At 46.5% G+C, this 21,613-nt stretch overlaps 1 protein-coding gene across 4 annotated transcripts in view; it reads right to left on the reverse strand.

Annotated features, from left to right (window-relative positions):
* RPIA (ribose 5-phosphate isomerase A) overlaps positions 1-19,734 on the reverse strand; it is a 31,044-nt gene extending 11,310 nt beyond the window's left edge. Inside the window, exons 1-5 of one of the 4 annotated variants that reach the window (XM_014453146.2) lie at positions 19,420-19,725; positions 13,499-13,559; positions 11,983-12,038; positions 6,646-6,705; positions 508-572 (exon numbers count right to left, since the gene is read on the reverse strand). In XM_014453146.2, the coding sequence (XP_014308632.1) occupies positions 508-572; positions 6,646-6,705; positions 11,983-12,038; positions 13,499-13,559; positions 19,420-19,701 (524 nt within the window). In that variant the 5' untranslated portion in view covers positions 19,702-19,725. Of the gene's footprint in view, positions 1-507; positions 573-6,645; positions 6,706-11,982; positions 12,039-13,498; positions 13,560-19,419 lie in introns of all 4 variants that reach the window. The other 3 variants (XM_006085725.3, XM_023751412.1, XM_023751413.1) reach the window with 3 other exon arrangements.
* Positions 19,735-21,613: the final 1,879 nt, after the last annotated feature.

The raw sequence follows: 21,613 nt of genomic DNA on the forward strand, positions 1-21,613 counted from the left end.
AAATTTTGTGTCATTTCAAGAGTCTACTTGATTATAAGAACCAGCAGAACAGGAAATTCTGCAACTCACCCTTCCCTAACCCTCAAATCACCACTTAAACACCTGATGTTTTCTAAATGAATGAATACATACATCACTAAGTACTCAGAGGTAAGAGCAGCTTTAAAGCAATGATCACACACTGGTGCCCACAGACCTAGTAATCTAGCCCCAGCAACATGCTTGTTTAGCTCGCATAATTTTAAAGCTTGAAATCACAGAAGAACGTGGACACAGAAAACCTATTAGGATGAATAATCTCACTGAATAGGCCCAGGTTCCTAGTCACCAAATTCTGCAACTAATAACCAGAAATGCCAATTCGGCTCTCCAGCCATAGCTCTTGGCATCCTAGTAGAAAGACAAACTCAGGTACATCACAGTGGCAATTTGCTTCTTCTGAAATCCATTTTGCTTTGCTAAGAACTGGCAGACACTCCTTAGCAAGAAAGTTGCCACAATACTCACCCACCACCCTTGATGAGATTGAGATCAGCATCTACTTCATCAGCACCATCAATGGCGAGGTCAATCTGTGTTGGAGAAGGAAAGATAGAAAAGCCACTATGCCTTTGAAGGCTCTGTATCAAGCTTGAACATGCAATAGCTTATCAGACCCTCAGCAGCCTGTCCGACTAGCAAGGCACAGTTATCTGGTTTTAACCAATCAAGACCCTAAGGCTCTGAGAGGTTAAACTGTTCTCCTAGAGCAGCGGTTCTCAACCTGTGGGTCGCAACCCCTTTGGCGGTCGAACGAACCATCCTGCACATCAGATATTTACATTACGATTCATAACAGTAGCAACATTACAGTTATAAAGTAGCAACGAAAATAATTTTATGGTTGGGTCACAACATGAGGAACTGTATTTAAAGGGCCAGAAGGTTGAGAACCACTGTCCTAGAGTCACCGAGAAACAAGCATGGGACCTGGGGACCCCTCGGTCCAGTTCTTACACATTCTCTTTTCTCACTGAAGGGCTTCTCCGTGGACAAGCTGGAATTATGGGGATCATGCAACCTCAATATGGGTGACATCACCCCCAAGTGTAGAAACATATATACATGTATCTGTGGTATTGAAATGTCATGGAGAAAGGGAGATCAGAAAAAAGAGGCTGAGAAATACTGACACAGAAGTCTCCATACTAGTGTGGCAAACACAGGCCATTTCGAGTGGACTAAGAAGACCCATAAAGAGTTATAAAGCTGACACACAGTTGCTGTGATCCAGAATTGGAAATTATCTGAGGTGCCCCATGGTCCGGCCAAACTGCCCATCTGGGCTTGCCCACTCTTTCATTAGAAAGCTCCACTACTAGCCCCAAATGCGGTCAAAGGGCAAATTAATTCATTCACCTTTCAAAATTCGGAATCAAGGAAGCTATTTATTTATATTTCCCATCACTCCTGGTACTCTGCATGGACAATGTGAGAGTTTCGAGTATGGTTTTTTAAAATGGCAATAGAAAACCTCAGGTGCAGATTCAGTTCAAGCTGCAGTTGGAAGATGCTTGGTGCAACTGCTGGGGCACAGGAGTAAGGCCCACAAAGCTTCAGGCGTGCACCCTTGCTGCCGTCTCTTACCGATGTGCCCTTTATCCTAAGTCACGGACTGCGTTGCTCCTCCCTAACCCTGCATAGCCCCTGGGCTGGACTTTGCCTGGACAATTGACTCTCCAGGGTCTGGAAGGTGGCAACCCTTTCAGTTGGGATAGCAGGCCCATATTCAAGCTAAACTACTCTCCTAACAGTATTCAACAGCTGATTCCACCTATGCCAGCTCTGCCCACAGATTTCTCCCAATGAGCCCTTGCATGGTTCTTGCTAAGCCCTCTGAAGCCGGTGTGCACCATGACAACTAGATTATTAGACCATCACCAAGCCCCAACCACCAGCCTGGTTTTGGACTGTTTTAACCCTGCCTGACTCCTCTAATGCAGCCTTGTCCTCTCTCCCTTCCCCCACTACATCAGTGCATTCCACCTCTCAGTCCTAATCACCCCAGCCAGGCTGGGCACTGTCCACATACACCCATGTGCCTGCCCAGAATTGCTCCTGCAGTGCCCATCTATCCCTCTAGAGAATGTTCTGTCCAGCTCTTGTCACCTAGCCTTCACAGCTCCACTCATCTTTACCTCTTCCCACAAAGCCCTTCTAAGTAGCATCACTCTAGAGCAGCGGTTCTCGACCCCTTTGGCGGTCAAATGACCCTTTCATAGGGGTCGCCTAAGACCGTCCTGCATATCAGATATTTGCATATCAGATATTTACATTACGAGAGAAACCAAGATGGCGGCATAGGTAAACACCTGAAATTGCTGCCTTGCACAACCACTTCAAAACTACAACTAAAAGACAAAATGGACATAATCCAGAACCACAGGAAGGCTGGCTGAGTGGAAAGTCTACAACTAGAAGGAAAGAGAAAAGCACACTGAGACTCAGAGGAGGTACGGAAGTAAAGTGCAGAGGTACGGAGGCGCAGCTGGAAAGGGCTGGAAACTGAGGACACGGTTGTCTTTTTCAATCGGGAGGGAGACACAAGCTCCCGAAGGCCCTGACTGCAGTTCCGGGCAAGTTTCTGGGGACCCAGACTCATACGGGGAGAAACTGGACTGTCTGGCATCGGTCAGAACTCAAGGGCTGCTTTCTCTCAGAGGTGTTTGCAGCGATTACCACAGGACACTGAGACCCAGGACCTCTTAGAGTAGGACTGAGGATCAGCCATAGCTGTTTGCTCCACCCTGTTGATTCCCCGAGACCCCCACCCCACCCAAGCTTTGCGCAGAGGCTTTTGCATATGAAAGGCCTGGCCCTTGGCAATCTGAAAATTACCTAACAAACTGCAGCTGGGTCAGAGAGACCCAGAACATCCAAAAGAAGGCCCAAGGCCCCACAGCAGCTTGCACTGCTTCACAGCTGGGCCTCATCTGGCCACCTCCAAATCCCAAACAAAGAAGAGGAATCTGCAGACCTCTCAGTAGCTCCTGCTGGGTAGCCTCAGGCAGAGGCTAAATTAGCACCTCCTTAGAGATCCAAGAGCCAGTGTACCCAGTGGTCAGAGTGGGACCATCCAGATTACAACTCCTCAGATCCATAAGGGACAGACTCAGGGGGCAGACTCAGTGAGCACCAAAGCCCCACTGAAGCAAGTCTTGGCCCAGAAGGGTGTCTTCAACACAGAAGTTCTCCCACCATAGACACAGCTGATTCTCACAGCCAATTGGCCTGGAGTCAATTCCTCCCAGTGATACCAACAACAATCAAGGCTTAACTACAACAAGATTGTGCACAAAGCCCACAAAGGGGTGCACCAAGAGTGTCCACCTTAGGTAACTGGGGAGGCTGAGCCACTGGGCCCTATAGGACACCTAGCACAGAAAGCCACTCTATCAACACAGGGAAGCAGCCAAAATGTGGAGACAAAGAAACAGGTCACAAATAACAGAAATGTAGGAAAGCAAACTACTGGATATAGAGTTCAAAACCACGGTTATAAGGTTTTTCAAAAATTTTCTAGAAACCGCCAATAAATTTAATAAGACCCACAATAAGTCTAGTGAGACCCTCAAGGATATGAAAAAGGACCAACTAGAAATTAAGCATACACTGACTGAAATAAAGAATATTATACAGCGATCCAACAGCAGATTAGAGGATCACAAGAATCAAGTCAAAGATTTGAAATACGAAGAAGCAAAAAACACCCAACCGGAAAAACAAAAAGAAAAAGGAATCCAAAATATGAAGATAGTGTAAGGAGCCTCTGGGACAGCTTCAAGCGTACCAACATCTGAATTATGGGGGTGCCAGAAGAGAGAGAGCAAGATATTGAAAACCTATTTGAAGAAATAATGACAGAAAACTTCCCCTACCTGGTGAAAGAAATAGACTTACAAGTCCAGGAAGCGCAGAGAACCCCAAACAAAAGGAATCCAAAGAGGACCACACCAAGACACATCATAATTAAAATGCCAAAACCAAAGACAAAGAGAGAATCTTAAAAGCAGCAAGAGAAAAACAGTCAGTTACCTACAAGGGGAGTACCCATATGATTGTCAGCTGATTTCTCAACAGAAACTATGCAAGCCAGAAGGGAGAGGCAAGAAATATTCAAAGTGATGAATGCCAAGAACCTACAACCAAGATTACTTTATCCAGCAAAGCTATCATTCAGAATGGAAGGTCAGATAAAGAGCTTCACAGATAAGAAAAAGCTAAAGGAGTTCATTACCACCAAACCAGTATTATATGAAATGCTGAAAGGTATTCTTTAAGAAGAGGAAGAAGAAGAAAAAGGTAAAGATAAAAATTATGAACAACAAATACATATCTATCAACAAGTGAATCTAAAAATCAAGTGAATAAAAAATCTGATGAACAGAATAAACTGGTGAATATAATAGAATCAGGGGCATAGAAAGGGAGTGGACTGAATTCTCGGGGGAAAAGGGTTGTGGGGGGTGCAGGACAAAAATCGTACACCTATGGAAGAGGACAGTTCGATTCCGGTCAAGGGGGGGGCTAAGGGCAGAGGGGTGGGGTGGGAACCGGGTGGAGGGGAGCTATGGGGGGAAAAAAGAGGAACAACTGTAATAATCTGAACAGTAAAGAAAGAAAGAAAGAAAGTGGGAGGTGGGAATGTCAGAGTTCAGTGTCAGAGGAATGTCAGTGTCAGACTTGACCAGCCTTTGCAAGCTTTGACGATGGAGAAAGGAAGGGGCCAGAAGGCAAAGAATGTGAGATGCTTCTAGAACCAGAAAAGGCACGGGAGTCCATTCTGTCCCCAGCCTCCAAAAGGAATGAACCCCTGCAAACTCCTTGGCTTTAGCTCAGTAAAACTCAGTTGATTTCTGACCTCCAGAACTGTAAAATAGCAAGTTTGTATTAATTTGTTAAACATATTTGTTACTGATGCAGGTCCCTGGCAATGAGCAAGACAAGGGAGCCCAGCCAGTGTGGCTCAGTGGTTGAGCATCAACCCATACACCAGGAGGTTGCCGATTCATTTCCTGGTCAAGTTCCAGGCTTGATCTTCAGAGGGGGGTGTGCAGGAGGCAACCAATTGATGTTTTTATCTCTCTCCCTCTCCCTTGCTCTCTCTGAAAATAAAAATATACATATAAAAAAACAAAAAACAGCCCTAACCGGTTTGGCTCAGCGGACAGAGCGTTGGCCTGTGGACTCAAGGGTCCCAGGTTCGATTCCGGTCAAGGGTATGTACCTTGGTTGCGGGCACATCCCCAGTGGGGAGTTTGCAGGAGGCAGCTGATCGGTGTTTCTCTCTCATCGATGTTTCTAGCTCTCTATCCCTCTCCCTTCCTCTCTGTAAAAAATTAATACAATATATTGGAAAAAAAAAAACAGTACCCCCTTTGCAGGTTTAGAAATAATTTGAATAAACCCCCCAATGATGTTTACATGTGACTGTCATTTAGTATGTAGTGTGCTATCATTTCCTCATATTCTGTCTTGATCCAGGCCTCATTGCATAGCAGTTTTATTCAATCTTGTATTCAGCCTGTGTGTCTCCTTTCTCTAAATGGGCCATAAAGTCCTTTAAGTAATAAAGAAAAAAAAAGATGCCTAACTGACTGGTTTGGCTCAGTGGATAGAGCATCGGCCTGCGGACTCAAGGGTCCCAGGTTCGATTCTGGTCAAGGGCATGTACCTTGGTTTTGGGCACATCCCCAGTGGGGAGTGTGCAGGAGGCAGCTGATCGATGTTTCTCTCTCATCGATGTTTCTAACTCTCTATCCCTCTCCCTTCCTCTCTGTAAAAAAAATCAATAAAATATATTTTTAAAAAAAAAGATATTTACATTACGATTCATAACAGTAGCAACATTACAGTTATGAAGTAGCAACGAAAATAATTTTATGGTTGGATCACAACATGAGGAACTGTATTTAAAGGGCCAGAAGGTTGAGAACCACTGCTCTAGAGCTAGAGGCACATGATTCATACTGAGGCTCTGCTACTTACAAAAAGTATGGCCTTGGGCAAGAGGCTTGCCCTCTCTGGGCCTTTTTCATAGCTTTGGAAAAGGTGGGTACATAATGGTACCCACCCTCAAGACTACTGGAGATTAAATAACTTACCACTGGTATAGCACTAAGCAAAGTATCTGGTATTCAGTAAGGGCTCAGTAACTGCTAACTATGAGCATGCAACTCACCTTCTCAACTTCAGCCTCCTGATTGCCTAGGTGTGTCTTTAAAACTCACTGTAACCCATTTCCACATGAGCATGGCACCTCAGACAATCACTTCTCTTCTCCACGTGGTGGTAAGCCCCGTGGGCTGGCTCACTATCATACATCTGTCCAAGGACTGAAGGAAGAAGCCCTGGGTGCAGCCAGGACTCATCTAACCCTCTTCATCACACTCAAACTGAGCTCTCACAGTTAAACCAAAGGGAATGTACTGGAAACCAAACACCGCTCTGCTTGTGACCTCAGCCAGGATTAATATTCAAGGTCTCCAGAGAAAAGCTGGTATGATGAACTGACCTCTCTCCTACACACGGCAGATACCCTGAGCCCATAGACAAGCAACGGCCACAAAAAAAGGAGACAGTAAGACAGAGCAGCCCATCTCTTACCTCTGGGTGTCGGTCCAGGTCACTGAGTGTTAAGCCATACTGCAGGATGAGCTGTCGGGCCTGCGGAGGACAGGGAAAAGCACCCATGATCACTTACTTTGAGCACGTGGCAAGGATTTGCAGAATTCTGTTGGATTTCAGTGTTGAATACTGAGTCCTGACTGAGGCTCCCTCCCAAATCAAATCCAAACCTGGCTCACCAGGAGATAGGAGATCTAGATCCATGAAAGGCAAAGCTAAGCTACTTCATCCTAGAGCTAGAAGGAGGCAACCCAGCACTGAGCCTCAGTCCAGTGCCAGCTCACAGCTCTTTTTCAGTGGCCTGCTATTGAAGACAATGCCTCCTAAAGCAATGGAGTATTTTTAAAAACTTCCTAAAATAAGAACCAAATCTATAAAAATATTAGAAAAAAAATGCTTTAAACTCTAACAGTGGTGTGGCTCAGTGGTTGAACATCAACCTATGAACCAGGAGGTCAGGGTTCGACTCCCAGTCAGGACACATCACTGGGTTGCTGGCTCGATTCCCAGTAAGGGGCATGCAGGAGGCAACTGACTAGTGATTCTCATCATTGGTGTTTCTCTCTCTTCCTCTCCCTTCCTCTCTGAAATCAATAAAAATATGTTTATAAATAAATAAAATAAAAATGAAAATCCAACAATGTGGAAAAAAGACTAAAGATGATTAAGAATTGATATGAAGTGATTCCCAAGCTATACTGTTGAGTAAAAATAAGCAAAGAACGTATCCTTGGAGGAGTACATAAAGGTAGGACTTCTGGAATGGCTAAGTGATGAGTTCGGCAAATTGAAAGGCCAGCATGGGAGAGATTCAGGATGTTTGTGGGAAAAATCAGCACCACTGACTTTATAGACATGACTATGGTTAACCTTTAAGAGGCTGACCAAGCGAAGAGTAGTGCTGGCCGCCACCACACGGCCCTGAGCGGGACTCACAGCTGGAATAACTGCACATGAACTTTGACCACCCAAGTCCAGGAGGTCTCAAGTTCATGTCATTGCTCACAACCTGCAAACGAACCAAAGGATGGAAAGTTTCTTTCAAAGGCATGCCTTGAAAATATTTTCTGCTTAAAGTGAAAAGCACCTGAGATTAAGAATCAGGTCTAGGGTCTAATCTTAAATAAACCAGCTACATAAGCCCTGGCAAATTTTCTCATCTATAAAAAGATGGGGATGGATGAAATGACCAACATAAATCTTCACATCCAAAATTTAAGAATAAACTACAAAGACCCTGGAATTTGCAATATGTGGACTTCATTTGGATCCTGGTTCAAACTGTAAAAAATATTTTTAAGGATAAGACAAGAAGGGAATTTTGAACCCTGGACTTATATTTGATGCTATTAAAGATTACTGTTACATTTCAAAGTATTGTTGAGATGTTTAAAAGTCTTCCTAGTTTTCAGACAGACATAATGAAATATATACAATGAATTGACACTATGACTGGGATGTTTCAAAATAATCAAGGTGTAGCAGAATAGGGTACAGATGAAAACAGGCCATGAACTGCTAATTGTTCAAACTGAGTAATGGGTACATGGAAATTCATTATATTGTTCTTTAGCCTTTCTGAAGTTTTCCATAATAAAAGGCTAAAATAAAATACTGACTGAAAAAAATGAAATTAAAAAAAAATATATGATTTTTTAAAAAATATATTTTTGATTTCAGAAAGGAAGGGAAAGGGAGAGAGAGATGGAAACATCAATGATGAGAGAGAATCATTGATCGGCTGCCGCCGGCATGTCCCTCACTGGGAATCGAGCCCGAAACCCAGGCATGTGCTCTTGACTGGAATCGAACCCGGGACCCTTCAGTCCGCAGGCTAACGCTCTATCCACTACACCAAACCAGCTAGGGTGATTTTTATTCTAATTACAGAGAAACATATAATGATGGGAGAAAACAATAATAAAAATGGCATTGCTTAATTATTTCCAAGTACCTAGATTTCTCCAAAGTAGTACTGGAGAAATCCCCTAGTTCCAGAACTCGAGACTATAAACACATTGGGAATACCTAGAAGGCAGCCTCCAAGATGACCCCCTCTTGGTATTCAAGCCGTTGGATAACTCCTGCCCACAATGTCCCAGGGCTGGTCTGTGTGACCAATGCCACACAGCAGGGGAGATGGCATGACACTGCTGAGGCAAGTTTATACAGAGTTACACAGTGGGGTAGGCAAAGGGGGCTAGGGGTGTGACATGCTCAAGCCTCCTCTTCTCCTTCCCTCCTCTCCTTCCTTCTCTCTCTTGTAACACACTCTGGGGAACCAACTGCTATGTCCTTAAGACACTGAGACAGCCCTGGGCACAGGCCTTCTACCCAACAGCCTATGGAGAACTGAGGCCTGCAAACCCCCATGTGACTGAGCCTGGAAGCAGATCCTTCAACCATGTTGTCTTGAGATGACTGCAACCCTGACCAACAACTCGACTGCAACCTCACGACAGATCTGAAGCCAGAACCATCCAGATTCCACCCAACCAAACCATCTAGATTCCTGACTTTTGAAAACTACAAAATAATAAATGTTAGTTGCTTGAACTGCTAAGTTTGGGGGTAATTTGTACCATAGCAACAAGTACTTACTACAGATAGTTAGAAAAACGACAAGAACTGCATATAGTTCAGGTAATAGTTTATCATGCAAATAAAAGTGTGATGTACTATGACTTCCTATTAATTTTATATACTTTAGAAACAGTACCAAACTGTATTCAAATATATTTCATGAAAAATGGATGCAAGAAAAATGTTCTATCACGATCCCTAGGGGAAAAGTCCCGTGTAAATATATCATTTATTTAACTTTTCTTAAGTTCAAAGCACCACTTGACTGTGGTACTATTTGATGAAGATGTCCTGTCTGTCCATCTAGGCTGCAGCAGAGTAGGAAAGAACACATTTCAAACACCTTGTTACCCTGCAGCAGTTAGCGCCACATTGAGCCACAGCTGAGTAAATAACTGATCCTTTTGAGTTCAATCCAAGAGGAGGCATTTAGTATAAGCCCAGGGAGGTCACACAGTGGTAAGTTAAGGACAGACCGAGGACCAGGATTTCTGTCTCCTGCTTCCTGACCTGCGTAGGAACTAGGAATGGGTTAGAAGAGAAGGGAAGTGGAGAGAATGATAGAAGAAAAAAAGGAGGACAATCCTGCTTATAAATGGATGAAGTTACCTTACAAAATAATATGCTACTAATAATGTATAAACAGTAGCAACTTAAAAGGAGTCTTCGTGCTCTTGGCATTCCTCCTCTGCCTAAAATGCCCTGCCCTCTCCCAGACTCCAACCCTCATGTCCAATTCAAAGACCGGCCTTTCTAGGAAGCCTTCCCCAACCCCTTGGCAAAAAGTGGGCTCTCTCCTGCTTCTAAAAGACACATATCTCTACTTCTTCTCTACTATATATTTGTGACAAATGACACACATAAATTCACCCAACAAACACTTGTAGAGTGCCGAAGAGCCAGGCACAACACTAGGACTCTGGAGACAGTGAATAACACCTTGCATGCATACACAGGGAGCCTCATATCCCTGATAAAAATATATACACCCTCAATAATCACTATGTTCAACTGACTCTGCTTCCTCACCACCCCTGCACCAGTCCAGAGTCCAGCACGAGAGGGCCGGGAGGTAAGTGCTATCTATGTTGTGTAGCTGGGAGGCCTGCGGCTAACGCCCCTGCCCCACACCCACTCTTATTTCCCCAGATAATAAGCAATACATGAGCATAGGATCTGTACTTTTTGTAAACAGTGTGCACCCCATTCACATATGGAAGACCCTTACTACAACCTCAGATCCTCTGGGCTAGGAGCCTCTGAGCTTGTTCCCATCAGCAAATCCTCCAACCCTCCCTTCTCCCATCTCAACTGGAGGCCCATGCAAGTACCCTGCACACAGAGAGAAGTCATGCTCACAAATGGTCTGAGTGTTAGGGATGGAACTGTGTTCCCCCAAAGAAAGGTATGTTACATTCTAGCCACCCATACCTCAGAGTGTACCTTATTTGGAGAGAGGGTTCTTACGTTAGGAGCAAAAATAGAATACTGGGGACTAATTATGGTTATAGGAAATATTAATCATACACTATTAACCATGATTGCCTTGTTCTGGTTAAAGAAAGGACATTTTAAAGTGGCTATGGCTGGAGGTTGTACGCCCCCAGGACCTGGGAGTCAACCTTGGAATGCTGTCCATTCTCATTCAAGAACTGCCTATTATCATGGAAAGATTGACAACCTTGCCGACCTTGGCAACCTTGCAGTTTGCCGACCACAGCTCTAGGGTGAGTATCAGGGACCTCGCTTGCTGCCTGGACTGGGGGTTCCTGGGGCTGAGGCCTGGAATCTTATTTGCAGCGCTGCCAGGAATTTTCCTGTTCAGAGTCCCAGCCGCAGCCTCAGCAACCCCGTCTCACCTGAGACCTAAATTGAATCAAGCGTTTGTATAGGAGGAATCAAGCATTTCGTATGACACGAGAAGCACTTGCTGCCTCTCATCTGGGCTTCCTTGCAAGGAAGCATGTACTGTGCATTGCAGTACTGTGTATTGCATGGGAGGCATTTTACTGCCTCTTGTCTGGGCGAGCCTGATCAGCTTTGGTGGCAAGTGACCTCCAGTGTCCTTGCCTGGTCTCCAAGCTCTTAGTCTGATCCACTCTGGGACAAGAGACATTGCTCTGCTTCGGTCAGTTTTAAATGCAGGGCATTTGTCTGCCTTTCATACCATGTCCCCCCCCTTTTTGACAAAGTTGATGAACATACCTCACACATCACAGGACAGGGACAGTAGAAAGCCTAAGGCAGTAAGTACTAACTATGGAAGAGGTTTCTCTGGCTGGACAGACAAGGACCATGGTGTGAAGTTCTTGACTGTTGGTTGTGCACACCTATAAATATTGTACATAGAGTGTCTCTGTTGATTTTTGTTTTGTGTCTCTTTGTTGTTTGGTTTACTTTGTTTAAAGATGGGGCACAAGAATTAACAAATTAGACACAGCTGAGGAGACAATTATCAACAAGGAAAGGTCGCCTGGAGAACAGTGTCTTGTGTACATTCATGTTGTTCCTTTTGTGTCTTCTGCTCTTCGGTCAGCACCTCCACAAAGGTTGGCAAGGCTTGGTAGAGAGCAAGCTACATAACCACACACATGATTTCAGTAAACACACTCTCCTGCTCCCGGCCCTCTCACAGGGAACTACCCTGGTGCACACCCCACAGCCAAACCTCCATGTGCTCAGGGACCCGGAAGATTCGGCAGCCACTCAGATGCAGAATGAAAGCAGGCCCACCTGGAAGGACGTGGGAACACAGACGAGGTTCAGGTTCTCCTGCTTCACTCTTTCAGCTGCGAAGAGAGAAACCATGTCAGTGGGTCTTCACTCTCTCACTTCACTTTTCTTGTCTTGGACACATTCGCTCAAATCCAACAGAAAAGGAAAGTCTGCCTTTCATACCATGTCCCCCCCTTTTTGACAAAGTTGATGAACATACCTCACACATCACAAGAGGGGGCAGTAGAAAGTCTAAGGCGGTGAGTACTAACTATGGAAGAGCAACGCCAGTGTCTGCTATTATGTGCCTGGCAATAGTCAAGGAACTGTGTACCTGGGAACTCTTTTAATCCTAAAGGTCAGTTATAACCCAAAGGAAAGGTACAATTATTACCTCCATTTTACAGAAGAGGAGACTGGCACAGAGAGGTAGAGTATCTGGGTAGTTACACAGCTAACAAGGGGCAGAACTGGAATATGACCCCTGGCAGTCTAGCTTCAGTCTTAAATACTTCCCTATACTGCCTTTTACAGGGATAAGCTAGAGGTCGATTTTCACATTTAATACAAAATATAATGTCATTTGTAGACCCCAGAGGGTTGTTAGACTGGGCTTATTCATGCATTCGGGGATTGTGCCCTTCAGGAAAACTTGACTTTTTAAAAAAGGTATTAAGAAAAACACTGTCTTGTTAAAGCTTAAGTTTTTTTCATCAATGGGTTGCATCTTGTGAGGTTTAGATGTCACTATTACGAAACCCACAGTTAATTCTTGAACTTAAAATCCTCCACACACTCAGTGCTAAGGCACAAGGATGTACAACGTTACAGCCCCTGTTCGGCCCATGAGGCAGCTTCCAGAAGCCAACACACCAGCACCACAGCCACTCCTTACAGACAGAGCGGTGCTGGACTCTGTCTCCTGAGCACTTTGCCCCTGGAACTACAAGATGCCAGCACTCTAGCAAGCCTCTCCTCTGGGCTTGTTCTTACAAACAAAAGCAGGGCAGTAAAACCTGTGGAGCAGCCACGGGGCTGGGAATTCCTGCTCCTTCCTAAGCACAGACACCCTAATCAGAAAAAGCCAGCACCTGCGGGAACCAGGCCGCAACTGCAGGCACCTCCCATTCACTTCAGAGTCAAGCCTGCACTGACCTTAATTTGTTTCCCTGAGATTGTCTGAGGGTCAGAGAGCTTGCCTCAGGGTCCCTGAGACCAAACACACACACACACACACACACACACACACACACACACACAATGAGGATAAAATTCTTTTGAGACTTCACTCTAAGTCTGCTCCTCCCCTCCAGCTGTGTAAACAAAGCTAAGGCAACCCCCAAACATGGCTGAAGAGACCCAAGAATCTCTCTCTCAGGGAAAAGCAGGAACACACAGCTGACAGACAAGCAGCTCCACAGTGCTGGAGCCATACCCAGCAGGTGTTTTCTATGCCCCAATCCTGCCCCCAGCTTCTACCACCCCACATCATCCATACCCGACAAAACATACAGGAAACAGCCCAAGGACATACCTATTCGCTGTACAGCATGGACAATTGTAGAACCACTTCCAATTCCCAGCACTTGGTTATTCTGACAAAAAAAGCAAAGAAAAAAACCAAAACTTACTAATACCATCTTTTATTCCCTCTCCAGCCTACTTCCTAGAGCAATAAAATTATTATGAACATTAATAATAATGTTCCAATGAGAGTACAAGACAAGTACTGTGCCCATTTTATAGAAACACTAGAGGCCTGATGCACAAAAATTTGTGCACTGGCAGGGGGGGGGGGTTGCGTCCCTCAGCCCGGCCTGTGCCCTCTCGCAGTCTGGGACCCCTCAGGGGATGACCACTTGCCAGCGGGGAGCAGGCCTAAAGTGCAGTCGGACATCCTTAGGGCTGCTGAGGAGGCGGGAGAGGCTCCCACCACCACCACTGTACTGGCAGCCATCAGCCTGGCTTGTGGCTGAGCAGAGCTCCCCCTGTGGGAGCGCACTGACCACCAGAGGGCAGCTCCTGCATTGAGTGTCTGCCCCCTGGTGGTCAGTGTGTGTCATAGTGACCAGTCATTCCCAGTCTTTCTGCTGTTAGGGTCAGTTTGCATATTACCCTTTTACTATATAGGATAGAGGCCTGGTGCACGGGTGGGGGCTGGCTGGTTTGCCCTGAAGGGTGATCCGGATCAGGGTGGGGGTTCCGCTTGGGTGCCTGGCCAGCCTGGGTGAGGGGCTGAGGCCTGTTTTCAGGCTGCCCACACCCCCTTCAGGGTGGGGGTCCCTACTGGGGTGCCTGGCCAGTCTGGGTGAGGGGCTGAGGGCTGTTTTCAGGCTGGTGGGTGACTGAAGCTCCCAACCTCTCCTTTTTTTATTTTTTTTTTATTCTGGGATTTATTTACCTTCTATGGCTGTCACTGGAGCTGAGAGCCGGCTCCAGCTCTGAGACCCGGCTCCAGCTTGAGGCCTAGGCTGCTGAAAGCAGGTATCTGGGGTTTGTTTAGCTTCTATAATTGAAACATAGTTGCTTTCGGAGCTGTTGCTTTCAGGCTCAGAGCCGGGCCGCGGCAGGCGGGGAACCTTGGCTTCCTCCATCACTGGAGCAAGCAAGCCTCCTGTTCGCTTCAGCTGCGTAGCTGCCGGCCGCCATCTTGGTTGGCAGTTAATTTGCATATCGCCCTGATTAGCCAATGGGAAGCATATCGGAGGTACGGTTAATTACCCTATTTGTCTTTTATTAGATAGGATACCCACTGAACATCAAACCTGGTCTTTCTTTATTAAAGTGCCCAGGGGCAGTTTATCAGCACAGCCCTCCTCCTTTCATCTCTGACACTGACACCACCATCTCCTCCTGATGAAAGATACACTGAGCAAGTTTACAAATGTCAAGAGTTGATTTGAGCAAAAAGTGATTCAAATTGGGCAGCATCCAATCTAGCAGAGAGGAGCTCCATGGAACTGTACAAAATGAAAGGCTCTCAGACTTCCCTCTAAGGCAGCGGTTCTCAACCTGTGGGTCAAGACCCCTTTGGGGGTCGAATGACCCTTTCACAGGGGTTGCCTAAGACCATCGGAAAACACATATATAATTACATACTGTTTTTGTGATTAATCACTATGCTTTAATTAGGTTCAAAATGTTCAAAATGTAACAATGAAATTGGGGGTCACCACAACATGAGGACCTGTATTAAAGGATCGCGGCATTAGGAAGGTTGAGAACCACTGCTGTAAGGGATGGCAGTTTCTATCCAGCTGATTGACTGGATTAAGATTCCATTTCTGGGAGAGCCAAAACTGTCATTAAGTCTTGGTTTGGTGACGTGGGGCTTAGCATATGTGACTCCATTTTGGGCCTGTTGTCTAATAGTTAACCCTCCCTATATCCTGTCAGACAAAAGGCTTGGCTCACTTTCAACGTACAGCAACTTAAGTTGTCCTAATAGTGGTCAGCAGATGATCGAGCACTGAAAGATCCCTGACCAACCCCTAGGCCAGCTCTAAGCATTAATAAGTCAAGGTTTCTGGCTTCAGTGCCTTTTCATAAAAGCTTAACATCTAGAAAGCAGGGGACTGACTACAGATACCTTACTTTGGTAGCAACACAAGGAACCAGAGGGACATATCCAGCCCACAATCTAGAGCTCCCCCAGAGTTGACAGAAGAGCAAATTGTATCAGCTTCTGTCCAGGTGATGCAAGCCTGACTCAGAGAATCTGCAAAGCATGGCTTAATTAGGAACATGAGAAAAAGTCTTCCTCTGCAATAGGAAGGCCTTGTAAAGATGTAGAGCATTTCCTGAATGCAATGGACAAGAAACAGACATCACACTTCTGAGCCTGCCGTCTTAACAAAGGGGAAGGTGCCTAGGAGCAGGGGCAGAGCTGGGGCCCAGCCGAGGACAGTTAAACCACAAACAGCACAAGGTCAGGGCCCAAACACTCAGGAACTAATATGGAGCTCAGTTCTTCAGCAACTTCCTGGGGGCAATCTCCTGCCAGTCTAAGGCAAAATGGCTCAATTGTATTTCAGGTCCACACCTAGAAAAGCAGCAAAACTAGACAAGTGACACTACAGCTGACCTCAGGACCAGCAGCATTGAATGATGACCCCCTACCCTGGCACCAACCAATCAATCAGTGGAGACTCCTCCTTGGGGTTCTTGGGTTCTCCACGAGAAATGGAGAGAATACCCCACAGACATTTCCAGACAGATTTTATCAAGCTTATGCTCGAGCTCAAAGGAGGCAGCACAGAGGAAAGGAAGGTCCTCTGAACAGGCTCGGGGGCTGGCTCTGCTTGGCTACTTTTATAAGCTAGAGACAAACTGGGGGCTCTTTTTGAAAAAGGCCGGCTTGCAGAATTTTCTATTCCAGGCTTGGGTGACTTCCCACCAGGGGTGGCTATAATCCCAGAAACTGGCAGATCTGAGTTCAGGGTGGCTATCTCCAAGTTCTCCATCCATCCAGATGTGGAGATGGTTACCACGTTGGAACACCAAGAGAACACCAATGGACTACAAATTGGACCTACACCCCAGAGATTCAATCCACCAATAATTCCACAACCTCCATATTTATGTCCACACTTCACACAATTCATTGAACATTTACTAGGAAGGCCCCGCTGTACCAACACTGCATAAAGATAAGGAGCATAACCTTTTCGGGACTGGGAGACACAAACACAGAGATGACCAGAACATAAGACACCTGCATAAGGCACCTAAGAGATATAAAGTGCTACAAAATCAAAGACAATATGCCCTCCCATTATGAGGCTAAGAAAAAACTGAAAGGAAGAAATAGCCTTTGCAGCAAATCCTGAAGGACGCACATGATTTTAACATAAAGGCAGAGTGCGGGAAGCCACTGCTTGCCAATACTGTCATGAGAGTGCACCAAGGAACACAGAAGGCCAATGGACCTTGGGCTTTAGCAGGGCTGACGCTAAGCACCTTGTTCGATAAGCACTGATTGTGCTAAGCACCAATTGTTCGTGTTGAGATAGTGGTGGTTCAAGGCAATTTCCTAACCTGACAATCCTTTTACTGTTTACCAAACTTCACCTTTGATATGCCTGTATGAATTGCTAAAGGGCAAATGTGCATTCAAGTAAATAAAAGGCGAACCAGGCGAGAAGTCAGTGTGTCTCTTCAAGAAAGAGGTTCCACCTGGCCCCCAAGGCCTTGTAAATTCATATTTCTTGTATAGTATTTTCATTTGTGTGTCGGCCTCTCCTTCAGATCCTGAACCCCGCCTCGAAGGTTGCAGCAGCAGAGAACAAGAAAGAGCATTCTAGGTCAAGGGTAACGAAGTTAAAACATACCCTATATGCCAGTATTCTGACTTTTCCAATATTCTGGTACATGGGGGGAAGGAAGCATAGAAGTAAGCAAGATGGTGGAATTGAGGACAAGGACCAGTCTCTTATCTATGGATCCTTCCCACCTGGCTGAGTACCTAGCTTACAACAGATTCTCCAGGTGTGCCACATGGAGGTCAGGATGAAGCCCCATGAGGGCTACTGTGACAAGAGCAGTTGAGAGCTTCAGAAGATAATGCTGGAAGGCTGATAGAGGGGAGAAGATAAGGGCAACCACTATCATCTGGCCCTGGGCAGAGCCTAAATGGGGCTGGTAGGTCAAAGGAAAAGGTCAGTTCTAAGAACATTCCAAAGATGGATAGGACTTAGCATATAACCTACCCTGATAATCTTACACCTGTGAGCAAAGGAATCCAAGTCACAAAATGCTAGAGGACAACATGGCCTTAGATGGAGTAAAGGATACCCCCTGGAGAGAGCAATTAAGTATATGACAATTAAGTACATGGATATGCGCAATAAATGTGCATTTGAATTAGTTATCCCACTTGCAAAGTATCCAGGACCAGACTCTTCTCCTCCCACCTCTAACCACACTTCTGGTAACCACACCAACTGTCTGACACTGCTGGGCACTCAATAAATACCTGGTAAACAAAGGAAAGAATAAATCACCATTAAACAGCAGAAAATTCAAGTAGTGTTGGCATCTCAGGAAAGAATGCTGGTAGGAAAGTGCCACTGACATTGGGTGAGGTGTCCCCAAAAGTCCAGTGGAGATCTCCACAGGATTACCTTGCAACTTTTGGAATAATATAGCTGGAATCTAGTGTTTGGGGGCTTTAGCCTGGGGTGGGGGCTTACAAATTTTATTTAAGCAAATACATAATTATAAAACAAAGGTCAGGAAGACATGCGCCACCAAATACTAATGCAAACAGATTAACAGGAAAACTAAGATAGGGGGCTTTTCTAACTGTATCAATTTCGTTTTATTTACCTGTCCATTAGCTATTCACTTTATCCAGGCATTTTGAAATCTCACCTTTTTGTCCCAATTTTGCAGCTGAGACACTGAATCCCAAAAGTAGAGCCAAAGTACACATTTTACATTAACTCTGTGAATTCCCATAGAAACTCCTATTGCTAACCAGACTTGTAACAAGTGACACCAGGACAGGGCAGCTGTGGACCTGGTGGAAAGGTACCACCTTACAGGAGTCACTAGGTTCTGGAGGATCCCTGACCATCCTTCTATGGAACGTGCTGAGCCAGCTTCTTGCACTGGCCCCTCCCGTTAAACAGGCTGTGTGCGGATCAAACATCATCTGTCTATGCAAAATAACTTGGTAAGCTAATATATTCTCAAGCACTAGCATTAGAAGATGATACCATTTTTTAAGTAGAAAAGATAAAAAGCCAGTAAAGTCTAAGAAACTCCACCTAAGGACAAAGATACTCCACTTGGCTACCCAAATATTAGTATTAAGATAATTAACTTGATAGGCAACAACAAATCCACTCGGGTCAAAAGACCACTAACAGCAAGAATCACACCCGCTTAACAAACAAGTGGGGCAGGACCTCACCACTAACAGCTGAACACCTCGGAACAGCATCCTCCAGGCTTCGAGTGTCCCCCTGCCCTGTCCAAGGGGCGTTTAACGCTCAGGTCTTCCCCTCCGACTCCATCTCCCCTGCCCTCTGGCAAGTACACTCAGGGGCGGGCGCGCCGAGCTAAAACCTGCTTGGAGTCAAATGTCAAGGCAATTTTCAAGCCAGTTCTCCACCGGCTTCCCTGGGAAGTGAAGAGAAGACCTCTCAGCAGCCCAGAACTCGTCAGTTTCCCTTTGTTGGAAAGGAAACCAGAGGGCAAGTAAGTCTCTTCCAGCCCCACTCAACATCAGACACCACCCAGGCTCCGCTTTGCAAACCTGTTGTCGGGCCACACAAAGAGTCTTTGGGAAGCTCGCCCCCAGCAGACCCCACATCAAAACGGCCTTTAAGGAGCAGGGAAGTAACCCCGGGAAGTAACCCTCTCCCCGCTCACGCAGCCCACGCCCTTCCAGGAACAAGGGCGCCCCAGCGGAGCCCACCAGGAGCCCAGCCCGCGGCCCGAGGTGCTCACCCTCACGTGATTCTCCACCGCCGCGTGGCCCGCAAGCTTCTTGGCCTCCTCGGCCTTGGACATCGTGGAGGGGGCTGGGAAGGCACTATTGGCTTCCCTGACGTTGGGGCTGGTTTGGCCCGCGGCGCCGGTCCCGGAACGAGCGCACACTGGCGGCTGCACGTGGGAGCCCGGCACACCCCACCTGTTCCCGCCTCCTCCAGAGGCCGCGCCCCCGGCCCGTCCGGGCAGCGGGGCCAGGACCCGCCCGTAGAGGGTGCTGAAGGGCCCAGGACGCTGCATCCCGATGCTTAGCTCCAGCCTCAGCCACGGTCCCGCCCCAGGTTCTTCCGGAAGTCTAGTCGTCACGCGCACGAACGGCACGCGCGCGGAGCTTCCTGGGAAATGTAGTTCTGTGGCTTTTGAAGTCCTGAGCCGCGCCTGAGCCTGGACTACCAGCCCCACAATGCTCCTCCAAGGGCACGCAAATCCCGGCTACCAGTTTAGGCGCATTGGCCAGTGTGGCGGGAATAGTTGGGAGAATCGTAGAGGATTTTGTGTCTTCTTGTGTTTCTGAGGAGGGGTTGTTCCGCCTAACCTGCTGTTTTTCCCAGCAGTGACAGCGTGGCCGCGGACGAGACCTTAGGGCTGGGAGTCGCTCTTATGGAGATATCCGCTTGGAAGTGACTTCTCTAGCCTCAGTCCCAAGAGAAACGCACACGGGACCCCCGCGCCCATTGAATCTCCCTAGACCTGCGGACGCCCAGGAATAACAAGTTTAGGCCCCGCTGCCCTAAACATTGTCCTGCACTTTGCGGTACTGGATAGGCTGCTTCCTCCGGATGGAGCCTTGTCCCGCACCGAGTGTTCCCTGCCGAGACCCTGAAAGTTCAGGACTTTCACTGAACTTAAACGCTTTCTCTATCTGTAAGGTGTCCTGCTGTAGGGAATGGTAAGGACGGGGAATTTTTATTGTCCCTGTTTTACAGACGAAGTTAATGCTAATCCCAGCCACACCTACTACTTGGAGGTCCTTACAAAGCTCACAGCCTTTGTGCTTCTCACCCATGTTGGTGGAATTCCCGGTCTGCTCACGAAGTCATTTTGAAACTCCGGGCCTTCTCCCTCTTCTGTGTGCAAAGCTTCAGAATGGGCCGATAGTCGCCCTCATCGTGGATTCTCTTTGCTGTGTCCAATGAGGTTGTCAGCCCTGGACCTCTCCACCTTAGTCTGAGAAGGAAAAGTTATTTGAGGTGATATTTGGATCCTCAATTTTAGACAGAATTTGGAAATTAGCACAAAGTTCTGGTTAAGATGCAAAACAAAATATTTGAGACTCCAACTATCATTGGTCTCTGCACCTTTGAAGACTACCTGAGTCAAACTTACGACCATTTCTGCATCCCTGGGGGGGCAGACTTTCCCCCATTTTGGCTCCTCAGTACTCACTACCCACAGGTTGAAGCAACTGTTAGTAGCCAATATCTACTTACTCCTCTAGCCTCAGGGCATTTTCACTGGGGTTTCCCACCACATTAAATGCTCTGCCCATCTGCACTGCCAGCTTTAGCTTATCCTTCTCTCAGCTGAAATGCCACCTCCTCAGTCTTCCTGATCACCTTGTCTAAACTAGGTTCCCACCCACCCATCCTCTATCACTTCATCCATTGTTCATTTCCATCATAGACCTCTCAAGTGTTTGTTTACTTAGCCTTGCACTTGTTTATCATCTACTCTAGAAAATAATATTTCTGAGAAGAGGGACTTTGCTTTACCCCTACAGCATCCTCCATGTGTCTGTCACCTCCATGTGTCTGTCACATAGATGGTCCACAACAAACACCTAGAGCAGTATTGGATAACAGATTTGGTGCCTCAACCTCACAGTCCACTTCAGCCAGACAAAATTTCAGTCTCTGCCCCACTTAACCGTTCTCCTTAGGTCTGCCAGTGATGTCCAGTGACTCACGAAATCCCACTGGCAACTCTTGGGGCTGAAAACTATGCTGACCCTTGAAATGATATGTTATTGTGTTCCTGTGACACTTCTTCTTTGCATATCCTATATAATAAAAGCCCAGAGACTGAAATGGCGGAACAACCAGAACGACCAGAGATCAGAAGGACCGTGGCCCCTCACCCTGGCTGGCCCCGCCCCCCAGCAGGGACCCCCACCCATGCACCAGGCCTCTATCCTATATTATAAAAGGGTAGT

The sequence above is a fragment of the Myotis lucifugus genome, unplaced genomic scaffold (assembly GCF_000147115.1).
Source record: "Myotis lucifugus unplaced genomic scaffold, Myoluc2.0 scaffold_21, whole genome shotgun sequence".
Lineage (NCBI taxonomy): Eukaryota > Metazoa > Chordata > Mammalia > Chiroptera > Vespertilionidae > Myotis > Myotis lucifugus.